The 20179-nt window shown below is 38.1% G+C and overlaps 1 protein-coding gene and 1 long non-coding RNA gene across 6 annotated transcripts in view; one reads left to right on the forward strand and one right to left on the reverse strand.

The window, feature by feature from the left end:
- Positions 1–12129, reverse strand: part of LOC147833781 (uncharacterized) — a 290137-nt gene extending 278008 nt beyond the window's left edge. The window contains exon 1 of the long non-coding RNA XR_015509974.1: positions 10858–12129. This is a non-coding gene — a long non-coding RNA (uncharacterized LOC147833781). The remainder of the gene's footprint in view (positions 1–10857) is intronic.
- The window catches only part of clcn2b (chloride channel, voltage-sensitive 2b), a 107801-nt gene that overhangs the window by 76875 nt on the left and 10747 nt on the right, over positions 1–20179 (forward strand). For 2 of the 5 annotated variants that reach the window (NM_001316315.2, XM_087282298.1), the window contains 6 exons: positions 719–852; positions 2848–3038; positions 3957–4068; positions 7572–7642; positions 7748–7798; positions 18536–18574. In NM_001316315.2, the coding sequence (NP_001303244.2) occupies positions 719–852; positions 2848–3038; positions 3957–4068; positions 7572–7642; positions 7748–7798; positions 18536–18574 (598 nt within the window). Of the gene's footprint in view, positions 1–718; positions 853–2847; positions 3039–3956; positions 4069–7571; positions 7643–7747; positions 8188–14305; positions 14373–18535; positions 18575–20179 lie in introns of those variants that run through there. The other 3 variants (XM_087282299.1, XM_087282300.1, XR_015508218.1) reach the window with 2 other exon arrangements.

A 20179-nucleotide genomic window follows, 5' to 3' on the forward strand; every position in this document is an offset into this window, starting at 1 on the left:
TTAAATCATTCATTCAGTCAGTCAGTTAGTCATGCAATCAGTAATTTATTCAATCATTCAGTCAGTTATTCATTCAGTCAGTCAGTCAGTCAGTTATTCATTCATTCATTTAGTCATTCATTCTTACATCTGTTTATTCCAATCATTTAATAATTAATTATTTTGGTCATACAATTAGTCAGTTATTCATTCAGTCATTTATCCATTCAATCCTTTATTCACTCATTCAGCCAGTCATTAATTCAGTCAGTTAATCATTTATTAATTCAGTCATTTATTAATTTATTCTGTCAGTCAATCATTGATTAATTCAGTCACTTATTAATTCATTCTGTCAGTCAGTTATTTAGTCATACAGTTGTTCATTCAGCCATTCATTCAGCCGATCATTCATTCTTTCATTGTCATTCATTTATTCATTCAGTCAATCAGTTATGTAGTCATTCCTTTAGTCATTTATTCGATCAATCAATCAGTTATTCAGTCATTCATTCTGTCAGTCATTCATTATTTCATTTATTTAATCATTTATTCTTTCATTCATTCAATCAGGCAGTCAGTCGTTCAGTCATTTGTTTATTCATCTTTATTAGGTTCGTCTTGTGTCAGAAATAATTATAAATATTAAAATATATATTGTGTGTGTGTGTGTGTGTGTGTGTGTGTGTGTGTGTGTGTGTGTGTGTGTGTGTGTGTGTGTGTGTGTGTGTGTGTGTAGGAAGTATAATATCCGCGTGGAGGACATCATGGTGCGAGATGTTCGTTATATCACACTGAACTCCACATACAGAGACCTGCAAGACATCCTCATGATCGGAAATCTCAAAACTGTGGCGCTGGTGGAGTCTGCAGGTACAAACACACTCTAAAATATAATAAACTACAAATACACTTTTATTATCATCATTAATAAATCATTTCCTTTATTAAATATTATTCTATTATGCACTATTATTAGTAATATTATTATTATTTACTATTATTACTCACCTTTTCCGTTATATTTTATCAGTAATATGATTGTATAATGCGTTATCATTATTATTATGCATTTTAATAATATTATTTTTAAATATTAGTGATGCACTTTTATTACTATGTATTTTATTAGTAATATTATATTATGCATTACTACTTTGCATTTGTTTTATGCATTCTTTTTGTCGTCGTACATTTCATAATTATCATTGTTTTTGTTTTTATTAATATTCATGACTAACACATTTTCAGATTTAGGCGTGAGGCATGTATAGCGCGATTTTTTTTTATTGTTATTGTTCGCTACTTTCCAGTGCAACAGTAATTTTCATGTTTGGTGCCATGTTGCTTAAATAGCAAATCCATTTGCGCCACTTTGTGGAGGTGTGTTAAGGCGCATTGTTGGAGCTAGATATAGCTCAGTTTTTTGACCACACTTTGCTGGAGGTTAGAACTGAATTTAAAAATAGTTTTAAAGCAAATCTTTGTGCTTAACAAACTAAATTAAATATGTAGGCTAATGGATGTCTTCAATGGAGTGAGTGTCCACCATTTCCTTACTCCACCAAATTAAAGGAGTAAAGAGGTAAAGTAAAGAGAAAGTAAAGAGGCTGAATGGAGGAGGCTCGTTCTTTATCCTCGCGCTGCAGATTCTCTGTTTAACTGTTTTTTCAATAGTTAAGCGTTCAGTTTTTACACTTACAAAGTTGCCATGTAAATAGAAAATGCACCATGGCGTGACGCAACTGACTCTTAAAGGGAATGAGAGATGAGACTCTGATTGGTTTAATGCAGGTTATGCTCAAAACACACCCAGAACTCATTAAGAGAATAAGCACAACCCTGTTAGACCATGCGCCGGGCAGATTTTTCCATCCTTATAAAAGCAAAAGTGGATTCAGACACGCCCTTAATGCTTTTGCACAATGCGCTTTAGACTATGTGCCTAGATCGCGCTAAGATTCAAATTTTGCTAAATTTGTAGCACTGTAGCATTCTAAATATTTAAAATATATTTAACGCTAACATTCTAAACACTGTAACATTAACATTTACAACACTAACATGTTACACTCTAAATGTGTATCATTTGTAACATTGTAGCATTCCAATTTTGTAACACTGTAACATTTGTAACACTGTATAATTCTAACACTGCACCATTCTAAAGTTGTAACATTTGGAACACTGTAGCATTCCAAATGTGTATCATTTATAACACTGACATTCTAAAGTTGTAACATTTGGAACATTATAACATTCCAAATTTGTAAAACTAACATTTGGAAACATTGTAAAATTCTAAGTTTCTGAGATTTGTAAAACTGGCATTCTAAATTTGGAACATTTCTAGCACTGTAAAATTCTAATGTCTGCACTGTAGCATTCTAAATTTGTATTATTTGTAACTCTAGTATTCTAAACTAATTGTAACAATTGTAATAACGCAAAGTGCAGTTTGTAACCCTAAAGTGGGTCGCACACCGGAAGCGCCGCTCGCCGACGCGCCATGCAGCGCCATGCATTTTAGAATTTTAAATATAGATTTTTATCAGGGTACACACACCGGCGCCGCAAGTCTGTGGCTGTCTGCGGGTCCCAGCCATGACTCAGGACACTGTTTATATTTCTGCCGTGCCACAGATTACCATCTGAATAGTTTCATTTTAAATAACATGTGAATGTGCGCGTCTGGTGTGCGATACTTCCAACTGTGCCATGTCACTGTACTGAGCGACGCATCCGGACCTGCTTTACATTCTAAATGTGTAACCTTGTAACTTTTGTAACACTGTAACATCCTAAATTTGAACATTTTATAACCGTTGCTGGTTCTAAATGTGTGTTTGTGTGTGTGTTTGCTCTCAGATTCGATGATTCTGCTGGGCTCTATTGAGCGCGCTCAGTTGCAGGCTCTCCTGGTTCAGCAGGTGAGCCGGGTGCGGCGACAGGAAGTGATGCGTGAGCGGGCGGAAACAGAGAGGAAGCGTATGTCGGTGGCCAGTTCACCCAGCAGTGATGACAGCAGTCAGAAAGTCAACCAGGAGGTTCGCTTCCAGGTCAGAGGTTGAGCGTTTGTTTGCGTTTTGTTATACACTCACCGGCCACTTTATTAGGTACACCTTACTGGTACCGAGTTGGACCCCATTTTGCCTTCAGAACTGCCTTGATCCTTCATGGCAGAGATTTAACAAGGTACTGGAAATATTCCTCAGAGATTTTGCTCCATATTGACATGATAGCATCACACAGTTGCTGCAGATTTGTCGGCTGCACATCCATGATGCCAATCTCCCGTTCCACCACATCCCAAAGGTGCTCTATTGGATTGAGATCTGGTGACTGTGGAGGCCATTTGAGTACAGTGAACTCAATGTCATGTTCAAGAAGACAGTCTGAGATGATTCACGCTTTACGACATGGTGCGTTATCCTGCTGGAAGTACACTGTGGTCTTAAAGGGATGGACATGGTCAGCAACAATACTCAGGTAGGCTGTGGGGTTGACACGATGCTCAGTTGGTACTAATGGAGCCAAAGTGTGTCAAGAAAATCTCCCCCACACGATTACACCACCACCACCAGCCTAAACTGGTGTTACAAGGCACGATGGATCCATGCTTTCATAGTGTTGACGCCAAATTCTAACTGGAACCATCCGAATGTGGCAGCAGGTGGTTGTGTGTGAAAATCCCAGTAGATCAGCAGTTTCTGAAATACTCAGACCAGCCCGTCTGGCACCAACAATCATGCCACGTTCAAAGTCACTTAAATCCCCTTTCTTCTCCATTCTGATGCTCAGTTTGGACTGCAGCAGATTGTCTTGACCATGTCTACATGCCTAAATGCATTGAGTTGCTGTCATGTGATTGGCTGATTTGAAACTTGCATTAACGATAAGTGTACCTAATAAAGTGGCCGGTGAGTGTATGTGTCAGTTTTGAGCCCCGATTTTAATTGTGTGTTTATATGTTCTAGATCTCCACAGAAGAGTCTACGTTCGTTCCAGTTCGCCCGATCTCTCCCAAACCTCTGAAACCTGCGCTGAAGAGGACATCTGTTGCTGAGAAAAACATCGAGATCCCAACCAGTAATATCACTCATACAGTTCATCTTTATTTCGCTTTACTTACATCAGTTGAAAGCAGCTTTACAAAATACTGACTTCAGTTGACTTTAATGACATCATCAGTGCATATAAATACTAAACAAATATTAAAATATATAGAGATTTTTTATTATTTGTAATTGTATTTTTATTATAATGCACTTCATTAATTGTTCACTTTTAATGTTTTAGTAATTAAAGCAAAAATTAAATATTCTTGAAGTGTTTCGATTATATTACAGCATATCCATTCTTTCCATATCCATTCTTACAGCATATCCATTCTATCCATATTCCGTTTTTTTTCCCTTAAATGATTTATTATTGTTAAAAAAGCTTAAAATAATAATAATAATAATTGTAAAAATAATTTGATTGAATGATTGATTAATTCATTTATTTTCTTTTTGGCTTAGTCCCTTTATTAATCAGGGGTCGCCACCGTGGAATGAACCGACAACTTATCCAGCATGTTTTACACAGCGGATGCCCTATATATCAACATAATTTGATTTATTTTAAAATTAAATAATTATTAACTAAACAGAAATGTATAAAAATTGTGATATCACAAGGAAATATATCACAGCTTTATTTAGTTTAACTTAATACGTTTAAGTAACTTATTCATTTATTCAATTTTCTTTGGTGTGGTTCCTTTATTCATCAGGGGTCACCACAGCGGAATGAACCACCAACTATTCCAGCATATGTTTTACTCAGCGGATGCCCTTTAAGCTGCAGCCCAGTACTGGGAAACACCCATACAATCTCATTTACACACACACACACTCTCACTACGGCCAATTTAGTTCATCATTTCACCTATACCACATGTGTTTGGACTGTAGGGGAAACCGGAGCACCTGGAGGACACCCACACCAACACGGGGAGAACATGCAAACTCCAAAACTGTTATGCCCTCGAGGCGAAACAAGGAAAAAAGGAGGGGATGCAAAGAGTCAAAAGTATATTTTAGGTCCACAGCAAAATGCTTCGCCAACTCGCACCCCGGTGGTCTCCGTCTGCCCCTTAGCGTCAGAAAATCACACCACTCAAACAGGAGCCAGAAACTGATAAAAGAGCGCACACTTCAACTCAGCTGTTCCCCCTCCATCTGATTATGCCCGCAATGCTGCAGCGCATCTGTAAAGGGAGCAAAACAAACAGACAGACATACATGGCAGACAAGCACCAGCACAGCAGGCGTCACACCAACTGACCCAGCCAGAACTCGAACCAGCAACCTTCTTGATGTAAGGCAACAGTGCTAACCACTGAGCCACCATGCCACCTAAGTAACTTATATTAAACTATTTTTTAAAGCTCAAATATGACATGAAAAAGTTACCTTAAAGAGAAATAAAATTGTTCACTGTATCAAACTAGTAAAATTACAATGGCATTATATAATTAGCATATATATGGTGTAACGGATCACGAATCTCACGGTTTGGCTCACATTATGGTTTATTATTAAATTCAGGTCAATTCATCTTTATTTCTCTAGTGCAGGGGTTTTCAAAGTCTAAGACAGTGGGCCTCCCTTTTGACACAACTTATCCATTGGCGCCCCCCTCCTCCCAAACACGCACACACACACACACACACACACACATATATATATATATATATATATATATATATATATATATATATATATATATATATATATATGTATATATAAAGATACAGACAGATGTCAGACTGTTAACTCTTTATTATTTTATTAAAGCAATTATTTACAGAGTAATAACAAGTATTTTAATATAGCATTTTTAAAACTAGGATGATGGTTCAATATGAATAGAACAGATCCAAGAACTGTCCATCCCAGTCAAAACAGTCGAAGTTTAGAGAGTCTCATGCTGTCTTTAGCCAAAATATCTTGACAAACCACACATAAAGGTCGTGGTTCATCAGCTGGTCCTGTCCACGTAAATCCTAAACTCAAATACTGATCATCATATCGTCGTCTTTTGGGTTTAAGCCCTGAACTTGAAGGCCTTTGAATCAGGGGGGTCTCAGAAACTGACCCATTGTATTAGCAGGCATATACCTGTATTGACATTCTAGAGACGCAAAAGACTTAATATTCAATCTGAAAAAAGGGGTAACCTAGGTGCCCTTTAAAAGCGAGAGAAAATAGATAGGTCTTTAAAACAGACTTAAACACAGAGATGGAGGGGGAAAGTCTAATGTGAATCGGTAGACGGTTCCAGAGTTTAGGACCAGCAACAGCAACCGCTCGATCACCTCGTTTCTTAAGGCGTGTTCTGGGCACGGTGAGTAAGTTGAGATCGTAAGATCTTAATGATCGAGAGGGGTTATATGGACAAAGCAAGTCAGTAAGGTACTGAGGAGCAAGATTATTGACGGCTTTGTAGACGAATAATAAAACTTTAAAATAAATTCTGTATTTAATGGGTAACCGGTGAAGTGCAGCTAAAATTGGAGCTACCGACTTATACTTGCGGGTGCCAGAGAGTAGTCTAGCTGCTGCAAATCACCACCATTTACTATTGATGTTGCGTGGGTGTTGAGATCCTGATCTTTTAATGAATAATCGTGCAGCTTACACTGAATGCATTAATGCAGGCTAAACAAGTAGCGACAGAAACCACCTTTAATGACTTTAAAAACCCAGCACATCCTCAATAACTCACCACAACTTCTTCCGTCATCATTATATTTCACAGGAAAGCCTAAATGCTCTCATACATGTGATTTGAATGAAGCGAGTGGCGATTTAGGATTAATCTACAAGTAAAAAACAATTATTAAGTTTAATTAACTCCCCTACTAAGATAATATTGTATTTCATTCCATCATAAAGTAAAAATAATCAAAAAATTATTTGTAAAAAACTAATTATTACATTCAGGTTATTATAATTGTGTTTTATTTTTAACGTGATAAAAGTAAACTGAAATTAAACCTATTTACACAATCAAAAAGTAATGAAGAAGCGAAATAAACAAATAAATAAAGCTTCAAAATATACTATTTCTGATTTCTGGCGTCATGGTGGTGCAGTGGTCAGCACTGTGGCCCTTACAGCAAGGAGCACGCTGGTTCGAGTCCCGGCTGGGTCAGTTGTCATTTCTGTGTGGAGTTTGCATGTTCTCCCTGTGTTGGTGTGGGTTTTCTCCGGTTGCTCCTGTTTCCCCCACAGTCCAAACACATGCGCTATAGGGGAGCTGATGAACTAAATTGGCTGTGGTGTATGTGTGTGAATGAGAGTGTATGGGTGTTTCCCAGTACTGGGTTGCAGCTGAAAGGGCATCCGCTGTGTGAAACTTGCTGAATAAGTTGGCGGTTCATTCCGCTGTGGTGACCCCAGATTAATAAAGGGACTAAGCCAAAAATAAAATAAATGAATGGATGATTGTCATAACCAATAAAACTAGCGGCTAAATTATTAAAATAATTTGTGTGTGTGTGTGTGTGTGTGTGTGTGTGTGTGTGTGTGTGTGTGTGTCAGGTCCTCATGACTCCAGCATGGGTCTGAAGAATCTGCTGTGCGCTCGTCCTCAGACAGACGTGATGGAGGAGGTGAGAGATGTGCTGTTTTCTTCACGTGTTTCTGTAATATTGAGGTCTGTTGTGAAGTGTGTGTGATGTGTGTGTGTGTGTGTTCCTGCTCTTCCCTCATGTAAGAGTAATAACGTGGAGCTCAGACAGAGCAAACGCGTGCGGATCTCACTGTTGGTAAGAGGATCGCCATCATCCATCCTCATGTTTACCTCTGAGTGTGTGTTATGACCTCTGAACACACACACAAGCATGAATGCACACACCAACAAACACATAAGTATGCGCACACTTGAACACATACATGCACAAACAAATGCACACACACACAGACATAATCACAAACACACACACATACAAACAAACCGACACAGACATACACCCTCAAACAAACACACACACACACATGCACCAATGCACACTCACTCACACATACACAACCAAATACACACAGGGAAAAACACAGACACACAAACATACATGGACAAACACACACATGAATACACACATGCACACACACAGATAATTGTACATGCACACGTGCATGCGCACACAGACACATGTACGCACACAAACATACACATAAACACACATACGCACACACACCGACTGACGCACACAAACACAAATAAACATGCACACATACACACACATACATGCATACACATGCAGCAATACACATGCACACACACATACACAAACAAATACACACAAACATACATGCGCAAAAATACTCACACACACTGACACATACATACGATCACACACACATAAATACACACATGCTCACACAAACATAAACACACAGATACACATATGCGTGCGCACACTAACAGACACAAAAATGTGTGCACACAAAAATACTCACACATTAATACACACACGCAAACACACATGTTCACAAACGCAAAAATACCCACACACTCACACATAAACGCATACAAACACACACACATAAATATACACATGCGCACACACACAAATACACATGGACAAACGCACAGACATAAACACAGATACACACATGTGTGCACACACACATGCACAAACATTCACATACAAACACAAAAATACACACACACACACACACACATTAAACACACACATAAATATACACATGTGCACACACACACACACACACACACACACACACACACACACAAATACACACACAAATACACACAGAAAAATGTGCACACACATGCACAAACATTCACATAAACACACACATACAAACACACTCAGACAGACACGCACAGACACACAAATACAAATAAATACACACAGACATACACACACATACACAGATGTTCAGAGGTCAGAGCGGCGCACGAGTGAGGCCACCCAGCATGTGTAGCTGTCAATCATCAGCATGACTTCAGAATTGACCAATCAGCGAAGGCTGCATGTAAAGTGGGCGGGGCCACAGAGATCATGTAAAACTAGAAGCTGATTTTACATCTCAACAAACAGCCGAGCTAAGAATGATCATCCTGTCACCATTCACTCATCTTTGTGTTATAAACTCATCTGACCTTCATTTTATGCAGGGAAAGTCAATATTTTTGCAAACACTTTTTAATTTTAAAGCTATTTTGTAAAAATAAAAAGTTTAATAGCAGTTAAATGTATATTATATTATTAATATTTATTTTTATTATTTTATATTTTGATTAATAAATTAATAAATTTATTATTAATAAATTAATAAATAATTATTAAATGTTTTATTAATTTATTTTTAAGTAATGTTTTAATAAAATGATTTTTATTGATAATGAACTGTCAACTGGATTACTTAACATGAACGACTAAAACAAAATCATCTTTTAATATTCATTTCAGAACTTACTAATACAATATTACAATGAAAAGCTGAATAATGAACTAACTATGAACTTGTACCTTTGATAATGAACTAACATATATATGTGTGTGTGTGTGTGTGTGTGTGTGTGTGTGTGTGTGTGTGTGTGTGTGTGTGTGTGTGTGTGTGTGTGTGTGTTAGTGCGTGCGTGTCTGTCTGCATTCGTGTGTGTGTTTGTCGTAGTGCATGTGTATAAATGATAGAGAGTGTACACTCATGGAAAACATGCGAGCTAGTGTGTATGTGTGCCAGTACGTATGTGTTTGAGTGATAGAGTGTACATAAATACACTCACCGGCCACTTTATTAGGTACACCTGTCCAACTGCTTGTTAACGCATATTTCTAATCAGCCAATCACATGGCAGCAACTCTATGCATTTAGGCATGTAGACATGGTCAAGACGATCTGCTGCAGGTCAAAGTGAGCATCAGAATGGGGAAGAAAGGGGATTTAAGTGACTTTCAACGTGGCATGGTTGTTGGTGCCAGATGGGCTGCTCTGAGTATTTCAGAAACTGCTGATCTACTGGGATTTTCACGCACAACCATCTCTAGGGTTTACAGAGAATGCTCCGACAAAGAGGAAATATCCAGTGAGCAGCAGTTCTGTGGGAGCAAATGCCTTGTTGATGCCAGAGGTCAGAGGAGAATGGCCAGACTGGTTCCAGCTGATAGAAAGGCAACAGTAACTCAAATAAGCACTCGTTGCAACCGAGGTCTGCAGAAGAGCATCTCTGAACACACAACACGTCCAACCTTGAGGCGGATGAGCTACAGCAGCAGAAGAGCACACCGGGTGCCGCTCCTGTCAGCTAAGAACAGGAAACTGAGGCTACAATTCACACAGACTCACCAAAACTGGACAATAGAAGATTGGAGAAACGTTGCCTGCTCTGATGAGTCTCCATTTCTGCTGACACATTCAGAAGCTCGGCTCAGAATTTGACATCAACAACATGAAAGCATGGATCCATACTGCCTGGTGGTGGTGGTGTAATGGTGTGGGGGAGATTTTCTTGGCACACTTTGGGTCCATTAGTACCAACTGAGCATCGTGTCAACGCCACAGCCTAAATGTCCATCCCTTTATGACCGCAGTGTCTCCATCTTCTGATGGCTGCTTCCAGCAGGATAACGCACCATGTCATAAAGCATGAATCATCTCAGACTGCTTTCTTGAACATGACAATGAGTTCACTGTACTCAAATGGCCTCCACAGTCACCAGAGCTCAATCCAATAGAGCACCTTTGGGATTTGGTGGAACGGGAGATTGGCATCATGGATGTGCAGCCGACAAATCTGCAGCAACTGTGTGATGTGATCATGTCAATATGGAGCAAAATCTCGGAGGAATATTTCCAGCACCTTGTTGAATCTCTGCCATGAGGGATTAAGGCAGATCTGAAGGCAAAAGCCAACCCAGTACTAATACGGTGAACCTAATAAAATGGCCAGTGAGTGTATGTATAAATGTGCGATCGACTTGTATCAGTATGAATATGTGTGTGTGTGTGTGTGTGTGTGTGTGTGTGTGTGTGTGTGTGTGTGTGTGTGTGTGTGTGTGTGTGTGTGTGTGTGTGTGTGTGTGTGTGTGTGTGATAGAGTTGTTGAGTGTGTGAGGTGCAGAGCTGCAGGATGATGTAATGTCTTATATTTAGTCTCTGAGAGCTGCTGAAGCTGTGTTGTGGAGCATCAGAGCAGCTCCTCCAGCTATTGATCAGACGTCTGTTTGTGCTTCACTGGCAAAACACTTTACAATAGCACTGCACTGCACTATTCTGCACAAAACAATTCACCTTTTCAATTTATGTTTGCTTCTATAGCGCTTTTACAGTGTAGATTGTGTCAAAGCAGCTTCACATGGAAGATTATATTGAATTAAAGCAGTGTCAGTCCAGTTTTTAGTTCAGTTCATTTTAATATTCACTGCTGAGAATCCAAACACTGAAGAGCAAATCCATTGGTGCAAGTCCCAATTCAAGCAAGCCAGTGGTGACAGCGATGAGGAACAAACTTTACCAATTGACCAAAGTGAAGGAAAAAACACCTCGAGAGAAACCAGGCTCAGTTGGGCACGACCATTTCTACTCTGGCCAAACTTAATGTGCAGAGTGGCAGTCTAGGCGCTATAGGCAGGTGAATGCTGGAAGTCCATCGTGGAGAACTGCAGGTGTGAGTAGGCCACCGGCGGGCCCACAGGATCAATGCAGAGACTCGTCTATCACTGGGGTCTCTCAGGAATCAGTCTCGCGCTCTACGTTCCTCTATGACCACGACGTCAGCTCAGGATACGGCCTGGTCCAAGATTATGGATACCTTGGCATCATTTCTTCACAGGTCTTGGATCGCATCAGAGGCGCTGCATAATCTCTAGTGGCCTCAGGATGAGTAACCCCAGGTGGAAAGGGAGAATAAAGAGAATAATTAGCGTAGCTACTGTTCATAGTGTATGTAAACAAGATGCAAAAATGGAGTGCTATAAATAAAAATAGTAGTTATATAAACAAACACAGTATTTCTTTTTTGTTTATAGGTTTTAATGAACATACAACATAAACAAAAAAGGACAAAGGCAAGGGCATCAGTGGACAATTATAGCAGCAAAAGTAAAAGAGTGAAAAAAATCATTAATTAGATCAATAAAAAATAGTAATAAATAAATAAACACACAAACAAAATGCAAAAATCATAATATACAAAGTTATGCTGTGATTAAGGTCACACGTATCATGAAAATACATCAGATGTGTTCATATTTTTTGAACACACATACATATGCACACACACACACACACACACACACACATACAAACCGACACAAACACACAGACATGCACCAATACACACTCACTCACACATACACAACCAAATACACACAGGGAAAAACACAGACACACAAACATACACATAAACACACATATGCACACACATCGACAGACACACACAAACACAAATAAACATGCACACATACACACACACACATACATACACATGCAGCAATACACATGCACACACACTGGGGTCTCTCGCGCTCTACGTTCCTCTATGACCAGGACGTCAGCTCAGGATACGGCCTGGTCCCGGATTATGGATTAAATAGTAATTAATAGTAATGGATTTAATAGTAATAAATAAAGAAACACACAAACAAAATACAAAAATCATGATATACAAAGTTATGCTGTGATTAAGGTCACACATATCATGAAAATACATCAGATGTGTTCATAGAGTCAGGGGATCATTAGAGGCATCCATATATTTTGAATACACAGACATATGCACACACACACACACATACAAACAAACCGACACAAACACACACACACACACATGCACCAATACACACTCACTCACACATACACAACCAAATACACACAGGGAAAAGCACAGACACACAAACATACATGGACGAATACACACATGCACACACACAGATAATTGTACATGCACACGTGCATGTGCACACAGACACATGTACACACACAAACATACACATAAACACACATACGCACACACATCGACACACATACACACACACATACATACGTACACATGCAGCAATACACATGCACACACACTGGGGTCTCTCGCGCTCTACGTTCCTCTTTGACCATGACGTCAGCTCAGGATACGGCCTGGTCCAGGATTTTGGATTAAATAGTAATTAATAGTAATGGATTAAATAGTAATAAATAAATAAACACAAACAAAATACAAAAATCATAATATACAAAGTTATGCTGTGATTAAAGTCACACATATCATGAAAATACATCAGATGTGTTCATAGAGTCAGAGGATCATTAGAGGCATCCATATATTTTGAACACACAGACATGTGCGCACATACACACACACACACACACACATACAAACCGACACAAACACACAGACATACACTCTCAAACACACACACATACACAACCAAATACACACAGGGAAAAACACAGACACACAAACATACATGGACAAACACACACATGAATACACACATGCACACACACAGATAATTGTACATGCACACGTGCATGCGCACACACAGACACATGTACACACACAAACATACACATAAACACACATACGCACACACATCGACAGACACATACACACACACATACATACATACATACATACACATGCAGCAATACACATGCACACACACTGGGGTCTCTCTACGTTCCTCTATGACCACGACGTCAGCTCAGGGTACGGCCTGGTCCAGGATTATGGATACCTTGGCATCATTTCTTCACAGGTCTTGGATCGCATCAGAGGCGCTGCATAATCTCTAGTGGCCTCAGGATGAGTAACCCCAGGTGGAAAGGGAGAATAAAGAGAATAATTAGCGTAGCTACTGTTCATAGTGTCTATAAACAAGATGCAAAAATGGAGTGCTATAAATAAAAATAGTAGTTATATAAACAAACACAGTATTACTTTTTTGTTTATAGGTTTTAATGAACATACAAACATAAACAAAAAAGGACAAAGGCAAGGGCATCAGTGGACAATTATAGCAGCAAAAGTAAAAGAGTGAAAAAAATCATTAATTAGATCAATAAAAAATAGTAATAAATAAATAAACACACAAACAAAATGCAAAAATCATAATATACAAAGTTATGCTGTGATTAAGGTCACACATATCATGAAAATACATCAGATGTGTTCATATTTTTTGAACACACATACATATGCACACACACACACACACACACACACACATACAAACCGACACAAACACACAGACATGCACCAATACACACTCACTCACACATACACAACCAAATACACACAGGGAAAAACACAGACACACAAACATACACATAAACACACATATGCACACACATCGACAGACACACACAAACACAAATAAACATGCACACATACACACACACACATACATACACATGCAGCAATACACATGCACACACACTGGGGTCTCTCGCGCTCTACGTTCCTCTATGACCAGGACGTCAGCTCAGGATACGGCCTGGTCCCGGATTATGGATTAAATAGTAATTAATAGTAATGGATTTAATAGTAATAAATAAAGAAACACACAAACAAAATACAAAAATCATGATATACAAAGTTATGCTGTGATTAAGGTCACACATATCATGAAAATACATCAGATGTGTTCATAGAGTCAGGGGATCATTAGAGGCATCCATATATTTTGAATACACAGACATATGCACACACACACACACATACAAACAAACCGACACAAACACACACACACACACATGCACCAATACACACTCACTCACACATACACAACCAAATACACACAGGGAAAAGCACAGACACACAAACATACATGGACGAATACACACATGCACACACACAGATAATTGTACATGCACACGTGCATGTGCACACAGACACATGTACACACACAAACATACACATAAACACACATACGCACACACATCGACACACATACACACACACATACATACGTACACATGCAGCAATACACATGCACACACACTGGGGTCTCTCGCGCTCTACGTTCCTCTTTGACCATGACGTCAGCTCAGGATACGGCCTGGTCCAGGATTTTGGATTAAATAGTAATTAATAGTAATGGATTAAATAGTAATAAATAAATAAACACAAACAAAATACAAAAATCATAATATACAAAGTTATGCTGTGATTAAAGTCACACATATCATGAAAATACATCAGATGTGTTCATAGAGTCAGAGGATCATTAGAGGCATCCATATATTTTGAACACACAGACATGTGCGCACATACACACACACACACACACACATACAAACCGACACAAACACACAGACATACACTCTCAAACACACACACATACACAACCAAATACACACAGGGAAAAACACAGACACACAAACATACATGGACAAACACACACATGAATACACACATGCACACACACAGATAATTGTACATGCACACGTGCATGCGCACACACAGACACATGTACACACACAAACATACACATAAACACACATACGCACACACATCGACAGACACATACACACACACATACATACATACATACATACACATGCAGCAATACACATGCACACACACTGGGGTCTCTCTACGTTCCTCTATGACCACGACATCAGCTCAGGATACGGCCTGGTCCAGGATTATGGATTAAATAGTAATTAATAGTAATGGATTAAATAGTAATAAATAAAGAAACACACAAACAAAATACAAAAATCATAATATACAAAGTTATGCTGTGATTAAGGTCACAAATATCATGAAAATACATCAGATGTGTTCATAGAGTCAGAGGATCATTAGAGGCATCCATATATTTTGAAAGGCGTCCTCTTTGTTTTTTAAGTAGTATGTATATTGTTCCAAGAGCATTGTTTCATTCAAGAGTTGTATGAACAGTTCAAATGTGGGAGGTCTTTGTTGGTTCCAGTCATGGGCGTCGTAGTGGGGGGAAAATTGGACCTGAATACCCAGGGCCCCTTCTAGGGAGAGGGCCCATAGAAATCCCACCAATTTTTTATTATTATTATTTTTTTTGTAGCCTACTTCGAATTAATTGGCCCCTCCAATTGATGTCATTATTTATTTCAAAATATATTAATAACAGTCATTACTAGGGAAACCGTAATATTTCTTATAAACTTTTTTTATCGATCCATGTGTAAATGTGAAAGAAGTTAATGTGCCTTTTAAAAATCTAAACAAATAAGTAATACTAATATAAGAAATTATATATTTGATTTATCCCTTTTAATGGTATAAAGGTTGAAATGCCATTGTATTAGATATTTTGTGTCTGTATACGTCTGCAAGATGTCTGTTAAAGATCTCTTGATCTGGAAAGCACCTGCTGTATACAAACGTCTGGCAGACATCTGTATGATGTCAGTTTTACACACATTCTGAATCGCAAACATCTTAAAGATGTCTAACAGAAGTCTATTTCACATCTGATAGGAAACGTCTTGTAGATGTCTTGCAGATGTGAATGCAGACGTCAAATAGACATCTCCGAGATGTACGTGTGCTAATCAAAATCGGCCATTAAGAATCAAGATCGGCGCATAACTAAAAAGAAAATGGGTGCTCCTCAATTTTTTGGGATGCTCCTAACTTTTTGAAGTTGGGAGCACCAGTGCTACCAAGTAAAAAAGTTCATTTCGAGCCCTGTAATGTATGTATGCTAATGTTAAATCTTTAGCTTAGTTTGTCAACCAGGCTGCTTGTTGCTGTAAGTAAATTATGGGCCAGGCCAGCTAACGTTTCTGAGGGTCCAGTTGTCTCGTGTTCTCCTGTTCAAAAATAAATGTTTTTAAATCAAAACTTGCATCAGTATCATGGATCAAAATGTCAGTACACAAACCCGATGTAGCCTACGGTTTAAAGGTATTTGAGCACAAGTAGGCCAAATGCATCAATTTGGTGGTGAATGAAAGAACCAGTCATTATTATAATCTGATTTGATTATAGATTAAAACACTATTTGTGCATGTTTATATTCAAATAATTTAAAAAAAATGTGTAGGGGGCCCACTGACATTGAGAGGGTACAGGGCCCAGAATTTGGTGCTACGCCCCTGGTTCAAGTTGAGCAAAATGCATTTTTTTGCTAGATACAAGATGAGGCCAAGTCTCTTTATGGAAGTAGGATCAAGTGTCTTGTTCAGCTCTGTACCAAAGAGGTATAGTGTTGGTGTGTTGTCCAATGGAACTTGTAAAGCTTTGGCTGTAAAGTCCTGTACTGCTTTCAAACACAGTATTTCTGGTGCATTAAGACAGGAGGAGTGTGTCCTACAGGTGGTTTTCAAGCCTGCTCGCCTGCGTGGAGCACAATCAAGCATCATATCGTTATGTGATACACTTTACTAAAAGGATAGGTCTTTAATCTAGTTTTGAACTGCGAGAGTGTGTCTGACGCCTCGGACATTATCAGGAAGGCTATTCCAGAGTTTAGGAGCCATAAATGAGAAGGTTTGACCTCCTTTAGTAGACTTTGCTATTCTGGGTCCTACCAGTAGCCCTGAGAACAACCATCAGGTCGAATTGACAATTTTATAATTTCACAATTTAGATTAAGATATGCTGCAAATAACACTTTCATTTTACTTTACTTGGGTTCAAAATAGGTTTTCGATAAAATTTCAAGTAGAGAAACTGTCAAACTTCCACCAAAAGTCTTTTATTTACAACTTGAAACTAATGTTTAGCTTGTTTCAGTGTGTAAAAAGATGCACAGCTGCTTAAGCTGTCATGAACTAACAGTAAATATACACTAAAGCCATCCATCTGCTGAATGCCAGATAAACGCACAGATAAAGTAGTTCCGGCAGGTTTTGTGTGTGTGTGTGTGTGTGTGTGTGTGTGTGTGTGTGTGTGTGTGTGTGTGTGTGTGTGTGTGTGTGTGTGTGTGTGTGTGTGTGTGTGTGTGTGTGTGTGTGTGTGTGTGTGTGTGTGTGTGTGTGTGTGTGTGTGTGTGTGTGTGTGTGTGTGTGTTTGTGTATGAGAGTGAGTGTACGCCTGAGTATGTGTACCTGAGTGAGTGAGTGTATGTGTGCATATGAGAGTATATCTGAGTGTTTGTACAATAGTGTATCTGTCTGTATAGAAGTGTGAATGAATGTAAATCTAAGTGTGTGTAGGAGTGAGGGTGTGTACAGTACCTGTATGTGTGTTTGTTTCTATGTGTATGTCTGAATGTGTTTGTTTGTTTGTTTCTTTGTTTGTGTGTGTACAAGTGTGTATCTGGCTGTATAGAAGTGTGATTGAATGTATATCTGAGTGTGTAAAGGAGTGTGTGTTTACAGTACCTGTTTGTGTGTTTGTTTCTTTGTGTATATCTGTATGTGTGTGTGTGTGTACCTCCTGATATCATGCTGTAGGGACCAAATGTCCCCACAAGTATAGCAGTACCAGTAAATTTTAGTCTTGTGAGCACATTTTTGGTACCTATAAGGAAAACGGCTCATAAATCACACAGACTAATGTTTTTTGAGCTTGTAAAACATGAAAACTTAATGTGTGTGTGTGTTTTCAGGATGATCCAGACGCAGAGGATGACATGACTCTTGGAGAGGTGAGGATATTGAAAACCTCTCGTAAATGATGTTGACACGCACACACATAATCCGTTAGTAATCAGATTAAAGTCTTCCATTCGGCTTGATCCACATTTAAAATCCAATCAGATCAAAAACCTCAAATAATCAGATCAGCGGGACAAATTGAAGAACATTATTAATATTTCACTCATGTTTTGTGGGGGAAAATATTCCACTGTTTATTACCAGTAGTGTAGAGATGAAGAAAAAAAACTTGGGATATCCACGTCACTTCTGTTAATCAATTAATGAACACCGGGAAAATATGAGTATTCAGTTTATAGTTCTTATTTGCACACAAAAAATACTAAAGTCATTCAAATACTATAGTAAATACTGCAGTGCTTTAAACATTACTAAACTAAAGTACTTGAATTAATCTGTTATGGTGATTCTGTAGTTGCTATGCCAACACTGTTAATTTGTTATTGGAATTTTATAGTTGCTATGGGAACAATAAATACGTTATGGTGTTCGATAGTTGCTATGCTAACAATTAATCTGTTATAGTGATTCTATAGTTGCTATAGTAACAATACGTTATGGTAACACTGTTCATTTGTTATGGTGATTCTGTTGTTGCTATGGTAACGCAATTAATCTGGTATGGTGATTCTATAGTTGCTATGGTAATAGTTGCTATGTTATGGTGATTATATAGTTGCTGTGTTAACAATCTGTTATGGTGATTCTATAGTCGCTATGGTAACAGTTAATATGTTATGGCACTTCTATAGTTGCTTTGGTAACAATTATTCTGTTATGCTGATTCTATAGTTGCTATAGTAACAATCTTTTATGCAATTAATCGGTTATGGTGATTCTGTGGTTGCTATGGTAACACAATTACTCTGTTATGGTGACTATAGTTGCTATGGTAATGCAATTTATCTGTTTTGATTGTTCTATAGTTGATGTGGCAACAACTAATCTGTCATGGTAATTATATAGTTGCTATGGTAACAATCTGTTTTGGTGATTCTATAGTTGCTACAGTAGCATAATTTGTTATAGTGACTCTATAGTTGCTATGGTAACAATTTGTTATGGTAATTCTATAGTTGCTATGGTAACACAATCTGTTATGGTGAGTCTGTAGTTGCTGTGTTAGCAATCTGTTATGGTGATTTTATAATTGCTATGGTAACAGTTAATGTGTGTCATGGCACTTCTACCGTTGCTATAGTAACATTTAATCTGTTATGGTAATTCTATAATTTCTACGCTAACAATCTGTAATTGTGCTTCAATAGTTGCTATGGTAACCAATTAATTTGTTATGCTGATTCTATAGTTGCTATGGTAACAATCTGTTATGTGATATAGTTGCTATGGTAACAAAATTAATCATATTAATTATAATTATATTAATTATGTTAAACTACATTACACCACAGTTTACTGTAGTAAAAGCTAAAGTATACTACAGCATTTATTACCATTTATCAGCTCACTACAGTATACTGGTGCATTCGTTAACAGAGTTGTAAATACTGTATAGTATATTACACTTTACTAATAGTGTATAGTGTCAAAAAACTATAGTATTTGCTGTATTTTATAAAATCACTACATTAATA

This window comes from Danio rerio, chromosome 15 (genome assembly GCF_052040795.2).
Source record: "Danio rerio strain M-AB ecotype USA chromosome 15, GRCz13ab, whole genome shotgun sequence".
In the NCBI taxonomy this organism is placed as follows: Eukaryota; Metazoa; Chordata; class Actinopteri; order Cypriniformes; family Danionidae; genus Danio; species Danio rerio.